The 17,042-nt window shown below is 35.7% G+C and overlaps 1 protein-coding gene and 1 long non-coding RNA gene across 2 annotated transcripts; one reads left to right on the top strand and one right to left on the bottom strand.

Moving 5' to 3' along the window:
- The first annotated feature begins 2,834 nt into the window (after nt 1-2,834).
- Nucleotides 2,835-6,758, top strand: LOC149384797 (protein JINGUBANG-like). Its single transcript, XM_089626737.1, has 3 exons — nt 2,835-3,587; nt 4,986-5,725; nt 6,679-6,758. The coding sequence occupies exons 1-2, from the start codon at nt 2,997-2,999 to the stop codon at nt 5,691-5,693; spliced, it is 1,299 nt and encodes a 432-aa protein (XP_089482863.1). The 5' UTR covers nt 2,835-2,996; the 3' UTR covers nt 5,694-5,725; nt 6,679-6,758.
- On the bottom strand, nt 4,500-6,813 carry LOC149384798 (uncharacterized). The gene is made up of 2 exons (XR_016301388.1): nt 6,673-6,813; nt 4,500-4,694 (listed from the first exon to the last, which is right to left on the bottom strand). It is a non-coding gene; the product is annotated as an uncharacterized LOC149384798 (long non-coding RNA).
- Between the last annotated feature and the right edge of the window lie 10,229 nt (nt 6,814-17,042).

Consider the following 17,042-nt stretch of genomic DNA (forward strand, 5'->3'; position numbering starts at 1 on the left):
AGATCAACTTGCTGATATTTTTACAAAATCGTTGGTGCAGATGCTTTTCACACCTTCTTTCCAAGCTGGGCGTGCCTGACATGTCTCTCCCGACTCAAAATTGACGGGGAGTGTTGAAGGAGTCTTAGGAGTTTGTTAGCTCGTATATAGGATTTATTTATTTTCCCGATTTTTTATATTTCCTTATTATTAAGAAGAGTAGTTCTTGATATTATCTTTTTATTTTACACGTTTGTATATTTTCTTTGCCTATATATATGACAACCAAGTGAATAAACACATCAGTTCACTCGCATTCTTTCCGGTTCACAAAGAAAATTAGCCAATCTGTGGGCTATAATACAGACTCTTGGAGGAAAAATACTGTGAAATTCCACACTCATCAGCCACAATGAGCCTGGATCAACAATGGCTGCGTTTGGTTCATATTAAAAAGCCCTGTTTTTTTTTAGAAAAAACTAAACTGTTTATGTGGTGTTTGGTAAAACTGTTTTTACAAAAAACTTCAAAAGCGATTTTAGATTTTGTACATGAGATGAAAAAAACTAGGATTCTTAGGGCCTGTTTGGTAGTTCACTCAAACTGTTTTTGTTTTCTGTTTTTGTTTTCATATAGTTGTAGTCTAAAAAATTTTTGCAGTTATTTTCAAATAACTGTTTGGTAAGGATTTCAGTTTTTTTTATTCAGTTTTTTGTAATTGTAGTATAATAATTCACATAATAATTAGGCGTCGAGATATATACTAATTGAAAGTCTTTGCTGCGAATATAATGGTCGTACCTTTAGTAATAATGATTGTTCACAAGTTTATCGGAAAACACCGTTTGTCTTTGTAGTCAATACAACAAATATCAAATTTGGATACCTAATGTTGACTAAAAATAGTGAAAACTCATGCGTTCGACGAGAGGATCACGACCAATTAATAGTTTGTAAAATGGAGTTTCGATTGTTTAAAGTTTGACATAATTGTAAAACTTAAGTTTTTCAGGGAACGAAAACAAATTCGATAATCAAAAGTGAGGAAAATGAAATGATGTTGATAGGAGAGAAGGAAATGTCAAGAGGATTTATTAAAAAAAAAGTTAAAAAAGTTGAGTGAAAAAATTAGAAAACACCTAAAAACAGTTTTCTGATTTTTTTCATTAAAACAGAAAACAGTTTGAAAACTTTTTGAATTGTATTATGAGAATCATCAAACAAACAGTCAATTCAGTTTTTTCAAAAAACTGTTCAAGTTAGAAAAGTTAAAAACAGTTTTCAAATGAAGAAACAAACAAGGCCTTAGCTTTTAGAAAAAATGTTTTTAAGTTTGGTGTATAAATTACTGTAATATCATCGTACAAAATATAATTTATATATATGTATATAACTAAGCATATTAATAATAATTATTTAATTATTAATAACATGTCTATTTTAGTCTTTTTACTAATATATTTATTTTATCAAACGCTAAATCAGTTTTTGTTACCAACAACAACTGTTTTATAAACAGTTTACCAAACACTTTATCAGTTTTTGAAAAAAAACTCAGTTTTTTAAAAAAACACTTTTTTTTTAAAACAAAACTATGTCAAACGAGACCAATAAGTCCCACCTCTTTCCTTAGAGCTCTCCTTGCCCGGGTCAAGTTAGTTCACCACCCTCTTGCAATCATTGCAGATTGGACCATCACCTACCTTCTGGATGCCTCAGTTTCGAGCTTTACACTGGTCCTTCAAGATAGCCACCCACCTCCACGACAAGGGGACTAAACGCACGTTAGTAGGAGAGAGGGTACCTAACGCTGTGCCATTGTCTAACCCTATCACCACCACGAAATAAAATATGACTCACTCGTGGTTAAAATTATGACTGCCGTGAACTTTAAAAATGTAATATAAATAGAGAAAATTACAAGAATATAATGTTATTAAAATGTTACATATAAAATAGTACGTGACTTTTAATATTTTAAACCATTATTTGATATTATTTTCCATATTAGTAAACAATAAATAATGTTAAATAGAATTTAAAACAGTAAATAACTACTATTTACCACTTGAAAAATATTGTTTTCGTGAATTAATTTTTAGACGCTATTTTTGTGATAAGTTCAACAAGTGTGTCTATTGACAAACTTGATCATAATTTTGAAATAAAAAATAATTAATAGATTTTGATCAAAAAATCTAAATAATCATAATTTTAAAATTACTCCATTTCAAAACTGCACTATCTCATATAATTAATTTTCTCACACACACACACACACACACATATATATATATATATATATATATATATATATATGACAGATTCTACTAAAACCCAAGTAATATAAATATTATTTCCGATAGGAAAACGTTTACCAAGCTTATCATTCAACAACGTTTCCGGTGTTCATAAAATTTCTAGCAGCGCACCACTTTTTTTTACTTAATGAGAATCGAAGTAAGTCAACCTCAAAATGCACCATCACACTTGTTCTACTGCAAGTTAGCCTCCCCGTCGAAATCAGACTATATATTCCGCAATAAAGGAAAATGAGATTCTGTTTTTCAATATCTATATGGATATTCAAATGATTCAAACCTTCCCAACGCATTTACTGTGTTTATTTGGGATCCACACTCTTCATACTAAACAAGAAAACATATTTTAATTTAACATTATTTACCACCCTGAAATTAAATTACGTATGTATTATGATCACCCATTACACGCTTGATAATTGCAAGTTGCATTGTTCTCATTCGACGTCAACTACTCATAGATAATAATAGATCCCAAACCACACGTAAGTATTTATCAAACCAATTAATATTTACCAACTTGGCTATTGTATTTTGAACCAACTAGCATTTCTTTCATAATTATGTTACGTGCAACTACTTTTGGCTATTACATAATACCACACACCAAACTACGACGACCACATTCACTATACGCGTAAATTTTTTAACACAGAGAGAAGTTTTAAAAAAACACAAAGATCAGTGAACACAAATATGGCCTCGTCGCCGTTGGATCAATCCCCACAAAACTCTCCTCCTCGGAGTCAAATAAGAAGCAAGTTCGTCCGAAGCAGCTCCACAAAAGAAGCGTCATTCTCGGAGTTTCCGTACACCCCACCGCGCCGGAGCTCTCCCACGTCCCTCTCACAGAGCCTCCACGCATCTCCGGTCTCCTCGCCGCTTCACCCCCTCTCTCCTCCGCCGCCAAAGCATATTCCGGCCACCGGCGGCGGAGTAGACCACCACGCGGCGACCACGTTCAGGTGCGTGTCGTCGGTGCTAAAGAAAGACGGGCAGGTTCTCGCGATGGCGGTCTCCAACGGGCTGGTCTACACGGGCTCTGACGCCAACGTGGTTAGGGTTTGGAAGCTTCCGGAGTTCTCGGAGTGCGGGCAGCTGAAGAGCAAGGCCGCCATGGCTGTGGCTCTCGAGGTCTCGCACGACCGGGTTTATGTTGCTTATGCCGACGGCAAGATTAGGGTTTGGCAGAGGACTTGGGACGACGGTTTGAAGCACGTTCGGATCGCCACCATTCCCAAGACCGGAAATTACGTGAGGAGCTACATCTCCCGAAAAGATAAGATGGTGAGTCTTGATTTGTTTCCCAGTTTTTTATTAGATATACTCATTAATGTTTGGAAATGCAGATCAGACTAAAAATAGTTTTATTAAGATTGTAAGACATATTTTAGTCAAGTAAGTTTGACATTGTTAATAAAATATTGACATTGTGGACGAAATTTAACCCATACATGTTAATTATACACACGACTATGTAAAATATTTTCATTCCTATATATATTTACATTGGAATGATAAATATTTCATCTGCACCACCAGATACATTTGAAAAAAAATTAAATTTTTATTTATTTATTAATTTTAGTCAAACTTTTACTATACTGCAAGCATATTAATTTTAATATGCTTGCAGTATAGTAAAAGTTCATTATAAGAAATTGCTAGGTGAATTTAAAAATAAAAGGAAGTATCCAAATTTCATAATGTAAATAATATAAATCGCTTCAGTGAATTTCAACCTTAGTATTATAAACTATAATATAGATGGAACAAATTATTGAAAGGAAAAATAACTTGTATAATCCCCTCAGTTGTGATCTAACCACTACAAATCTCTTATATAATGTCTTATGTTTACATAAAAATATCCACTAAACAATTTCCTTCATTAACTTTTTTCTTTTCGTTAAATTCCTTAAAATAAATGGGGATAAAGGACCCACTCTAATATCTGTATTTTACGATTCTGTGGCATTACGTCAAAAATCAAAAGTATATATGTGCCAATTTCCCTTTAGTGATTTTTGTTTGCATGAGTATTCATTAAGGGAGGTAGTTCAAGCCGTTAAGGCACACTGATTGCGTATCCGTTCAAATGCATGGTTGGCTCGTTGGCCCTTAGCTACGTTATCATTAAATTGACGCAAAAAGTGTTCTTTAAAGTCAAATGCAGTAATAATAAGCTAACCATCTTCATTGAACTAAACCAAACATATCGGTGATTCATTTATGTACATTATATCATTTCATCAGGCAACATAATTATCAAGAGTGTGTGAAAGTAATAAATTAACTGGCTGCGTCCAGATTCCTTTCTTCATGATCACTAAAAACCTGCCTGGGTAAAGATTATTATGACGCAACAGCCACAAATCTTTATACCCATTTTATCTGCAAAAAAGTCCAGAGTAAATTACCACAACTTTTCCTCTTAGCAACCATTTTGGCGCCTAAAATCTAGCAAATAGAAAGAAAGAAAGAAAAAATAAATTCATTTATATATACTTCCTTTTATTTTTAAATTTATATAATATGTTATTTATTTTATTAGATAAAACCTATTATGTTGTAATCTCTATAATAAATCAACAGCTCATGATCTCTCCAAGTTCTCCGACCACTGTTTAATTATTTTTTTTAAATGGAGTTGATATTTAGTTTTGGGATGAATCGCATTGACAGAGGAAGCACATGGGAGTGATAACATCAGTGGCGATAAACGTGTCGGACGACATCCTGTACTCGGCGTCGGCGGACAAGACGGTGAAGGTGTGGCGGATGTCGGACTTAAAATGCGTGGAGACGATCCGGGCCCACGCGGAGGCCATCAACGCGATGAGGGTGGCGGACGACGGCGTCCTGTTCACGGCCTCGGACGACGCCACGGTGAAGGTGTGGCGGCGCAACAGCAGCACGTGCGGGGAGCAGCACTCCCTGACGGTGACCCTCCCGGCGAAGCACTCCCCCGTGAAGGCCCTGGCCCTCACCCCGGAGGGCGCCCTCCTGTACGGCGGGTGCACGGACGGGTACATCCACTTCTGGGTCAAGGGCTGGTACTCCGGCCAGCTCCACTACGGCGGCGCCCTCCAAGGCCACATCCACGCCGTCCTCTGCCTGGCCTCCGCGGCGGCCTCCTTCCTCGTCAGCGGCTCCGCCGACTCCACCTGCCGCGTCTGGGCCCGCCACCAGGACGGCGCCCACGCCTGCCTGGCCGTCCTGTCCGGCCACCGCGGCCCCGTGCGCTGCCTCTCCGCCTTCTCCGACTCCGACCAGGACGTCCTCACCGTCTGCACCGGCAGCCTCGATGGGGTCATCAAGGTCTGGCGAGTCACCTGCCTCCCTTCCACCACCGCTAATGTCGTCCCCGGCTCCGACTACTTCGACCTCTGATCATTATTAATAGAATATCTCTTTTTTGGAAGGTAATATATATATATATATATATATATATATACACTCACTTCCTTCATTACCATTATCATTATCATTGTCATGCGTGTCGATATTATCAAATTATTGTTTTCATAGCATCTTAGTGTCTCTCTTTTATGTGAAAATTATAAAGCATGTATATGAAATCTGATACATAATATTAACTTACTTGTTTATTAGTTTTTTTTTTTTTTTGGTAGTTAAACTTGTTTATATATATAGTTTTAAGACTTTTAATTAAGATGCGATCTTAGTTTAAAGTTATCTTTGTTAGATTTTACTAGTTTTTTTATTTATTTATAATGAAAGACTTGTTTAAGGTGGAAAATATATGTTTTGATTTATTGGCTGATAGGCTTTTATTAAAACAATAACATTTTTTTTTTAATAAAGAGGACTAAAACGCTACAAATTTATAGTTAAGGACTGTATTGTTCAGAAAAGTTAGTTTGGTGACCAAAATGTCACTCGTGTATACACAGTTCGTGGACTATTCGTTTGTCCAAACTCTATAATATGTATCATGTTATTAACATTTGAAGTCTGAGGTTTAAATATTCTTTTCTCTACTAATTTTGTGATTTTGTGCTGTAGATTTTGTATTGTAGGTATATGATTATAGAATTACAAACATTGTTTATTTAGAAAAAATTATACCTGTTGTCTGAAAACTTCTTAAAATTACAAAGAAACTGAAAAAAAAAAAAAAGAGGGTGACTACTTTAGAGTAAACGATAAAATCATTGGATCAATGCATACTTATACCTTTAATAGGGGCCACTTAAATCCCTTTGAATTTGACAGGGAAATTAGTACATAAATCACAGGGAAAAGAAGAGCATATAGATTTGGTTATTCCCAGCCATACACAGCTATAGTATATGTAGTGGAGATAATAATGATAAAGATGCAACTAACTAAGATAGTTTTTGCTTACTTCTAGATGTATTGAGGAAACTGGCGTGGTGTGGTTTGTGATGAGGGCATTTCTGAGTCGTCGTCGCTATTGTTGGAGTTTTCACCGGCAGAATCGTGCTCCTTCATCTTCGGGCACCAATAGTGATGAAGGATGTGATAGAGAATACGTAGACAGATTAGAATGCTTATGATCACCAACGCTGATATAACATAGGTTTTCACGGAATGTGAATGTTCGCAACCAAAGAAAAACCCCACGCACACCATTGGCTAGATGGTCCAACTATCCAAGAATATTAATTGAAAATACCAGTTTTTGTTTCCAAGTAAATGAGAGCTGGCCAAGTATATTCATAGATATTCATGATATATGTTCTTTGCTTGTCTGAGTTCACTTGATATAGGCAATGACATGTACATAAGGGGGAATCGTATATTTGAATGCTTATTCTTTGCCTTTTATCCCCCCACTAATGTATAAAGCATGGAATCATCATTTGTGCGAATGATATCAGAGTAAAAGCTTATCCATTTCCAAGAAAGAAAGAAAAGAAAAAGAGCAAGTAGTAGTAGCTAATCCTTGGTCGTTTTCCTTCAAACTTTGCGAATATTATTCCAGGGTATCAAGCTAGGCCATCCCTTCTATATCTTTTAGCAACTTTAGCCAAATCAATATATTCTGCAAAGGGATTTGAGCATCCTAATGGGAAGCCCATGTCCCTACAATTTAACATAATATATTATTTCTGCTGAAGCCAAAAGCAACGACTTTGGATCGTGTTATTGAAATTTGAAATCAAATCACCTCCGGAACTTCGCAAGAGGGACCAGCCCAGTCCTTGAGTACCTCTGGGACGACATGGAGTGTAAGCATCAATATCTACTCCAAAAAAATAATGTAGCAAATTCGTACACTTTTTGTACCCATGGAAACAAAATAGTGGCCAAACGACAAAGCGAAAAAAAAAAAAAAAAAATCGAATCTTGAGCTAAAATAAAGGAGGGCCGGTAGTTATCTAGTTTCAGTGGAAAAACAAACTGGCTTAGCATCATTGAGTTCCGGCATCGGCAAACAAGCTCGTCACTAGTATCGTTCAGGCTAAGAAATGTCATTCAAAATAAAATTTGACATGATATGTTCAAACTATCGTATCCATTTGCCGATTTTCACTGATAAATTGTTGGTCTCTTTATTATTTTTGGATAAGTGTAAGTACTAAATAAAAAATTATTTATTGCCCAAAATCATCAATATTAACAAATTTGTATGATTTCAAATGTCTCCAAATGGGAGATGGACATGTTTATGAGTGAATTTGAAAAAAAAAATCTTTTTTATATTTAAAAAAATACATTTCTGATCACATTGTGATAATATTGTCGCAAAAAAATTGATTATTTCGTGACAACGTCATCACAACAATATTGTCACAAGATAATATAAAAATTGTCCTTTTAATAGAAAAAATAAAATTCTCTCAATTTAAACGATTCCCAAGTTTTATGTATAAATTATATACGTAAAATACATACTGTATATATTGTTGTAACTAGACAAATGACTATCCTCTATTTAAATTATAGCGTAACTGTTCAAATATTAAAGAAATAGCTCAAATTGCATATCTGTCTCCGTAGTGTACACAATATATGATACATGCGTCTTATTTTAATTTGGATTATTTTTTAATTTTTAGATAATACAGTTAGAATTTTAATTAATGTGCATGATGTAAATGGGCTAAACCCTCCCTTAAATGATAGGAAAGTTGACAAGAATATCAACTTTTTGAAATTCCAAAAATACCGAATACTTTTTAAAATTATAAAAATACTTAATTTAGTCATATTTTACTCATAAATTGTTTTCAGTGCGACACATTTGAAGAACTTAAAATAATAAATTGTCAAAATATAAATTCAATTAATGTAAACCTTTTCACAAAATGAAACATGTAAATAAATATAAAGACAATAAGTTTTCAAGATAACAATTTTAATAATAAATAAATAACAAATAAGAGATTTTTCATCAGATAACAAGCAATAATACTTAAAATACAAATATCTAACACCAAGTCACAACAAAAGGTATGACCGCAAATTGAATAGGATTCAAAATTGAAAGGCACATGGTGTGTATACAATCGTACACACTATATTAGAGCAATTTTATGACTCGTTTAACATATCTTGCAGAGTTAATGGATGACTCCAAACACCCGAAAGTCACCCACCACGAGAAATGACGTCTAAGTATTCGTACAGTCAAACCTCGAATAGAAAAACCCAAAAGACAACATATATGACTTCGGGAGATAAACCTACAATTAAAATGTGGAAACATAAAATCAGAATCCAAACACAATAGCATATAAAAATAAAGAAAATACATAAATAAATAAAAACATAAATATTCTACTTGTTAAAGACAAGAGCTTTGTAATTGACGGCTCGGGTGAATGAAGAAAACCATTTTGAGAACAAAATTGCAAACCTACGAAGATGGTGTTGAAGAAACGGCTGAAGAAAAAACTCGTTTGTAGCAAAAAAAAAAAAAAAAACAAAAACAAAAACAAAAACTATTTAGAAAATTAACTCCAACCTGCCCTTCCAAAAAAAATGAGAGGGTAGAGAGAAAAAAGGAAAAGAGTAGTGGATGACTATTTAAGTAAAGAATAAAAGACATTTTTACCCCCTGAACTATGGCGTCGACAAGAGTACACCCCTCGTACTTTAAAAACTCAAAATTTACTCCTTAATCTTTGTTTTGATTTCAGTTTTGTCCTTCCGTCTAAAATTTTGTCAAATCGTCAGTTAAATAAGCATTTGACTCTCACGTGATAGACAAAATTAAGGCTTTATGAGTAATGTGCATCTAATCAGAGAAAAAATCAATATTATACTAAAAAATAATAATTTCTCATAATTGACAAATTAAAACATTTTAGTGCCTCTCTCTCTCTCTCTCTCTCTCTCTCTCTCTCTCTCTCTCTCTCTCTCTCTCTCTCTCTCCATTTTAGTGTGCATCAAAAGAAGAAGGTGAACGATGTAGTCATCTTCGTCGTACGGGCCATCCATGGCGACCGAATTGAACAAAAAAATGAGCCTCTTCTATTTTCCGAGATAGCCTCACTATCAGCTTCGAAATCTCAGTCCAAAAAAACCCAAACAACGAGTCAAAATTACTGGAGGAATCGACAATGGCGATGTCGAGAAAAAGCCCCTTCAGTCTTGGAGGCCCTCCTCATCGTCGATGTTCCGACACCGAGGAGAAAAGCGATTTGAGTCGTTATGATTTGGGTAAAAAAAATTATAAAAATATGGGTTTGTGGGAGCTGTGTGTGCATCGATCTTGGCTAAAAATGATGTTTTTGTTCGAATCGACTTCAAGAGCTTGAAGAAGAAATCAGAGTCTCCAAAGAGGCATATGACAATCTTGAGTCGCCGGGAACGAGTTAATTCCGACGGAGGAGGAGGTGATTGAGTTTCTGTTATCTTTTTTGCTTCTCAGCTGGGAAAGGTTCATGTCATTTTGATATGTGTTTTGTGTATTTGAGTTTGTTTTGGGATATTAAAAGAAATGGCTCTGTTTGGCTTTTTTTTTTCTTTCCTTTTATCAGATTTAGTGTTTAAGGTCTTTGAAGGAAGAAGAAAAAGATTCAAGACTAAGTTCATATTCTATTCTCATATATTGTTGATAATAAAATTGCAAAAGAAGAGTTCAATAATGAGAGAGAGTCAGAACTCCAAGTCCGTAAAAAAAACCACCGGAAAAAAACACACACACAGCAATGTAACGAAGATGAAGAAAAAAAGAACGAGAGAGAGAGATATTTTTTTAATTTTTTACTTGTTAATTTAAATACTTTAAAATTAATAAAACAAAAGGATGTTAAGGACATTTACGAAATTTCCTTTTTTTTTAATTGTCACGTGATAAAACTGTGTCAATTTAACAGAATGTTTAGATTCAAAATAGCAGAAGGACCATAATGTTATAAAAATTGATATTAAGGGGCAAATAGGTCGATTTTATAGTACGAGGAGTGTATTGTCGTGACCGCCTCAATTCAGGGGGCAAAGATGTCTTTTATAAACACTGTAAATGATTTAAGAAGCGAATAAAATGTACATAATTTATATGAATGAATGTAAATATTCATATAATAAATAAAAAAATTAAGGGTATGGCCGTCAACTATTAGAGTTAAGTCATTTTCTTTTAATAGATGTACTCTTTGATAAATTTCATTAATTAGACTTAAAAATTGAAGAAATATCAAGATTAGACCCTAACTTTTTAAAATATCTAAAAATAGACTTTTGAGCCCAAAACGGACAAATATACCCCTTAAACATAAATCAGTTTGAATTTCCCTCTCTCCTCTATCTCACTCAACATCTCTCTCTCTTTCTCTCAACAAAAAAAATTCGGTACGATTCAATACGACCTTGTACGAGTCGGTACGATTCAATACGACCTTGTAAGACGTGATAAAATCGGGTACGAGTGAATACGATGGCGTACATGGACAAGGTTCGAACTCCGGCGGCGGTGGAGGTCTGAAATCCCGAGCTTCAAAACCAAGTAAAAATGTAAGTTTTCATGTAATTTCTTGTTAAACTTCATTGAAAATAGTTAGAATAGGGTTTAGGACTTAGGTATTATCTGATTTGAGTTTATTTGGGTCGGATTTAGAATGTTAGGGTTTGAAATTAGGGACAGTGTACGATGAGGTTGATGCATCGTACGATGAAATTCATACAGTTGTACGATGTCATACGATGTCGTACGATGTTAGACGATGTCATACGATGTTGTACGATGGGTTTAGGTTTTTCCAATAAAATTTGTCGTACGATGCTATACGATATCGTACGATGCTATACGATATCGTACGATGCTGTACGATATCGTACGGTGCTATACGATAGTTTTAAAAAAAATTCAAATTTTTTGTTTATACGAGTCTGTACGATGTCATACGATTAATTATGATTTTGACCTAATTTTGTCGTTCTTTTAGGACAATTTGAACTACATATACAACGTCCCATTTCCGGGTCGTATCACCTACGATGGGACGGGGATCTTGAAGCTGGTACGGAGGAGATTCGATGAACTCGGGATAAAAGATCGAATCCTCGAGACTCCGTTCGAGCAATTTTTTTCGGAGAGCGAGCTCCGTTTCTCACCGGTGCTCGTACATACTCTCCTTCAAAAGAAGATCGAGGCGATGTCACTGGGGGAGATACATTTTGGTATCGAAGGCAAACGAGTAAGATTTGGACGCCTCGAGTACGCACTCGTCTCGGGGATGAGCTATGAAGACGGTCTAACCAAAGCCGAACAAGACGGGCGAAACAGCGACCGATTGATCACGGACCACTTGAACGGCGTCGTCAGATGCAAGTTGAGCGCGTTGATCAACGCGTTCACCATATGTCAGAGCCATGACGATGCGTTCAACCTCGGGCTGCTCGTATTTGTGTATGGGTATCTTCTGGGGCAGTCGGCCAACAAAGTCATCGAGGAAAGGTGGCAGAAATTTCTATACATCGTTGAAGACCTCCCCTTCTTCTTCAAGATGCCTTGGGGAAATTTGAGTTGGGCGGAGACGTATTCCAGCCTCTCAGTGAACGTAAGGAATTATCACGAGACGTTGCAGAAGAAGTTGAAAGACAAGCCGAACGTGGCTTAGAAAGAGGCCAAGCACACATTGACGGGTAATCTTCATACCCTTCATTACTGGGCGTACGAGGCTTTCCCAGAGATCGGGATGAGGTTCGGGTCGACCCAGGGGATTCGTGTGCCCAGGATGCACTCGTGGTCGAGTAATGTCGTCATCATGGGCAAAGACATCGAGGCCGTCCTGAATAAGAAAATGGTAACTTTTTATCATTTAACTTTTATTAAATGTATGTTACATTATTTTGGAATATTAATAATTGTTTTTGGTTTTGTAGGTGGGTGTTCTTCAAATGCTGAGACCAAGGGCAACATAGAAAGAATTTTTCACTCTCCTCGAGACGAAGACGAGCAAATGTCTGTATCCCATAGACGTTGAGGGAGAAGACGCGATAGAGCCGCGAGATATCGAGGAAGAAATAGATTGAGTCGCGACTGTCGCAAACGAGGCCGATGTCATCGTCGGAGACTCCGACGACGAACACGTGTCAGACACTCCACGTGTTCGTCTTGGTAGTCCGACCACTCCAGCAATGGGATCGAGGCCCACACCGACCACCCCCGCAATGGGATCGAGGCCCACACCGACCCCTCGCGCCGACGTTCCCGAGCCCTTTGTCCTAACACGGGAAATGTGGGAAGAAATGCGAGCCTCCCAAGAACAACAGCTGCAATCACAAGGGATGGTCTTACACGCTCTTAACACGAACAGACGTAGAATCGCGCGAATCAGGCGAGATCATGTTAGATTTAATTCAAGTTATGTTTAAGTTAAAATTTTATTTTAGAGTTAAGTTTAAATTTAATTTAACGTTTTAGAGTTAGGTTTAAATTTAATTTAATGTTTTAGAGTTAAATTTAAATACAATTTAACGTTTTATAGTTAAGTTTAAATTTCATTTTAAAGTTAATTTTAAGTTTAATTTAACATTTTAGAGTTAAGTTTAAATATAATTTAACGTTTTAGAAATAAGTTTAAATATAATTTAACGTTTTAGAGTTAAGTTTAAATTTCATTTTAGAGTTAATTTTAAATTTAATTTAACATTTTAGAGTTAAGTTTAAAATTTCATTTTAGAGTTTAGGGTTAAGTTTAAATTTTATTTTAGAGTTAAGTTTAAATTTAATTTACCGTTTTAGAGTTAAGTTTATATTTAATTTAACGTTTTAGAGTTAAGTTAAAATTTTATTTTAGAGTTTAGGGTTAAGTTAAAATTTCATTTTAGAGTTTAGGGTTAAGTTTAAATTTCATTTATAGTTTTGTGACAAGTTTAAATTTCGTGACATATTTTGTTACTTTGACTTGCATATTGCGATGTGGACGAGGTTTAACATTTTATTCGAGGAACAAACGGGCTTGCCTGGGGGTGAGATTCCCACGACCCAAGCTGATGTCGTCGTAAACGCCGAACCCCTCCTCCTCCTCCTCCTTCCTCTCCTCCTCATCCTCATCCTCCTCATCCTCTTCCTCCTCCTTCGTCTGGTCAAAAGCCGGCGTCTTCATTGCACGCACCGTCTTCTACGCATCGCGAGTCATCGAAGAAGTCGAAGAAGCCGTCTTCATCGCACGCGCCGTCTTCGGAGCATCGCTAGTCGTCGAAGCGATCGGGGAACAAGCCGGTGACTTCGTCGAGCTTGTCGACGTCTTCGTCGAGTCCTCGTAGAGAAGACGTTCCGGAGAAGTAACGCCCGCTCACAACTCCGCTTAAAAGGAAAAGCGACAAGGCATAGCTTATCCCGCCACGTCCAGATCGGCATGCGACAGAAGTCATCGCATTGGGCCGATTTCACTAATCCAACGACGTCCAAGTATTCAGAGAAGCCGATCTCCAAGTTCAACCCGTTGAAGGACGGCTAAAGGAGTTTAATAATTTCGTGAAGTGGTTGCGTACAAAGAAGTGGGACGGTAAATTCATGAATTCTACTCGCTTGAAGACGTGCGATGGAGACACGACTTTCTTCGATACGATGTTGATAGAAACAAAATGGCTACATGATTCGGTACGTTATTTATTATATTTCGCATTCCTTTTTAATTTAAAGTAACGATATATGTTTGTTATTTCTCAGCATATTGATGCTATAATTCACATGATTCGGGCTCGCCAACGAGCTCTCGACGGATATCGACAAGACGTCTGAATCATCGATTGTCGGTGGGTCCAGCAGGTGTACGGCCGATTCACAAAAGAAGAAGCAAACACCAAGAAGGACATCGAGCTGGGGACGGAACACGAGCCCGTGGACTGGGACATGAGGGCAACTATTACCCCGATGACTGGGTATAGGGACACCGATATTTTGCCGTGGGATGGTGCTCGCGAGATCCTGATCGTCGTGAACTTCAAGAACGTTCATTGGTTCACATTTCGGATCGAAATCGAGGCCTGGACCATTACCGTCCTCGATTGCCAAAAGGATCTCATGCAGTCGCCGAATAATCAAAAGGACTTTACGGGGATGATGGAGGTACGTAAAATGTTATTCACAATTATTAAGTTTATTTGTGGTTAATTAAATTATAAGGGTTATTTATCGTTGTTAAAATGTTTATTATTCAGATTTGGACTCGAGCATTTGCTAGGATTGTGGCCATAGGTGGTTTCTTCAAGAACCATCGCATGTCTTACCAGGAGAATGAGGAAGGTGAAATTAAGTTCATATACCCGACATCGCTAGTCGATCAAAATGTCCCACAATGTGCATACAGGTAAACATGTTTACATTTTTTTTTACAAGTTATTTTAAAAAAGTTTTTTTGACAAGTTAATTGAACTTTTTTTTGACAAGTTTGTTTTTTTTTTACAAGTTATTTTACAAGTTTGTTTTTTTTACAAGTTATGTTATTCAACTTTTTTTTTAAAAGTCTTTTTACAAGTTTGTTTCTTTTAATAAGTTTGTTTTTATTGACAAGTTTGTCAATTTTTTTTACACTTTTTGTGTTGTACCGATTATTTTAAAAAAAAATTGACAAGTTAATTGAACTTTGTTTTGACAAGTTTTTTTTCAGAAGTTATTTTATTCAACTTTTTTTTACAAGTCTTTTTACAAGTTTTTTTTTCAAGTCTTTTTTTAGACAAGTTTTTTGACAAGTTTAACAAATTCTTTTACTTATTTTTGTGTTGTAGCGGTGATTGCGGGATGTTCGCAGTGAAGTACGTCGAGCACATAGTACTGAACGAATCATTTGACACTCTTCAAAGTGCCAATATGAGAACGTTCAGGAAGAAATGGTGCGTGGACTTATTCTACAACCACCTTAACCCGTGATTTTGTATTTTCATATGTTTTTTTTTTTAAATCTTTTTGGTTTTGTATGTAATAGTACCTTATAAACATATTATCGAAATGGTTTGTTGACTATTGACTTTGACCCGCCATCCATTTTTTTTATTTTCCGGAACTTGGTAATATTAAGAAATATACATTCTTCTCCAAATCATCATTCCCTATACAAAGACTAGATCAATATTTAATGAAAGCCCTTCACACACCAAACAAAAAAACAAAAACAAAAAAAAAACATCACAAATTTCAAACAAAAACAAAAACAAAAACGAGTCTTGGGACAAAAGCGAGTTGAGATCTTCGTCGTTGTCATCTCTATTAACGGCCATTGTATTATTGTCTTCATCCCTAATATCCTACTAAACTGAATTCATACGTACCTTAACATTTTTTTATTACTGTTTGGAGGCTCATAAGCTTTCTGTGTGGCCAACGGCTTATACCTAATTCCCTACACTTTTTCTTGAGAAGAGTGAGTCCAACATTCTTTATAAATGTTATTGTTGATAAGTTTGTATATTAACTTCAAGTTATTGTTGACAAGTTTGTATATTAACTTCAAGTTATTGTAGAACTCAAATAAACATGTAACTCAAATAAACGTTAAAGTTTTAAACTTAGAAATAAAAATAACACCACGTCTAAAGTTTTTAAAGAAAATAAACATGTAACTCAAATACACATTAAAGTTTTAAACTTAAAAATAAAACTAACACTACGTCTAAAGTTTTTAAAGAAAATAAACATATACCTCAAATAAACGTTAAAGTTTTAAACTTAAAAATAAAAATAACACCACGTCTAAAGTTTTTTTTTTTTAAATAAACATGTAACACAAATAAACGTTAAGTTTTAAACTTAAAAATAAAAATAACACCATGTCTAAAGTTTTTAAAGAAAATAAACATGTAACTCAAATAAACGTTAAAATTTTAAACTTAAAAATAAAAATAACACCACGTCTAAAGTTTTAATCCCTCCAAATGCATGTTTTTTTTGTTATGTCCCCTACCACCACATTTCCCGCATTTTCGCAGGATAACAACCTTTTCGCCTTAAGATGGGTATCGATTAATCATTCTTCTTCCTTGTTTACTTTTCTTCGGTCGACCGGCTTGCTTCTTTTCAACGGGTTCCGAAACTTTCATATTTTTTATCTCATCCGTGACATCCCACTAATCTTCATTGCCAACCGGATATATGGCTTCCTTGTACATTTCAATCCACGTCTCCTTCAAATAAAAGTCACTGCATAACGAGTACACGTCCAAGCTTCGATGTTGGGCTGCTGCGATGGAATGCTCACACGGGATATTCAATTGTTGCAGTAGTCTGCAAGTGCATGTCTTCGCCATAAGTTCTACATCGAAATCACCTCTTGTGTCTTTGACATGACATTCAAATAGACC

This window comes from Urtica dioica, chromosome 9 (genome assembly GCF_054948205.1).
Source record: "Urtica dioica subsp. dioica isolate 48M chromosome 9, U.dioica_male_clone48M_v1_H2, whole genome shotgun sequence".
Taxonomy (NCBI): domain Eukaryota; kingdom Viridiplantae; phylum Streptophyta; class Magnoliopsida; order Rosales; family Urticaceae; genus Urtica; species Urtica dioica.

Coding starts and splice junctions, on each gene's coding strand:
- LOC149384797 (XM_089626737.1), top strand. CDS start 2,997: ATGGCCTCGTCGCCGTTGGATCAATCCCCACAAAACTCTCCTCCTCGG. Junction 3,588..4,985: donor TCTCCCGAAAAGATAAGATG/GTGAGTCTTGAT, acceptor TCGCATTGACAG/AGGAAGCACATGGGAGTGAT.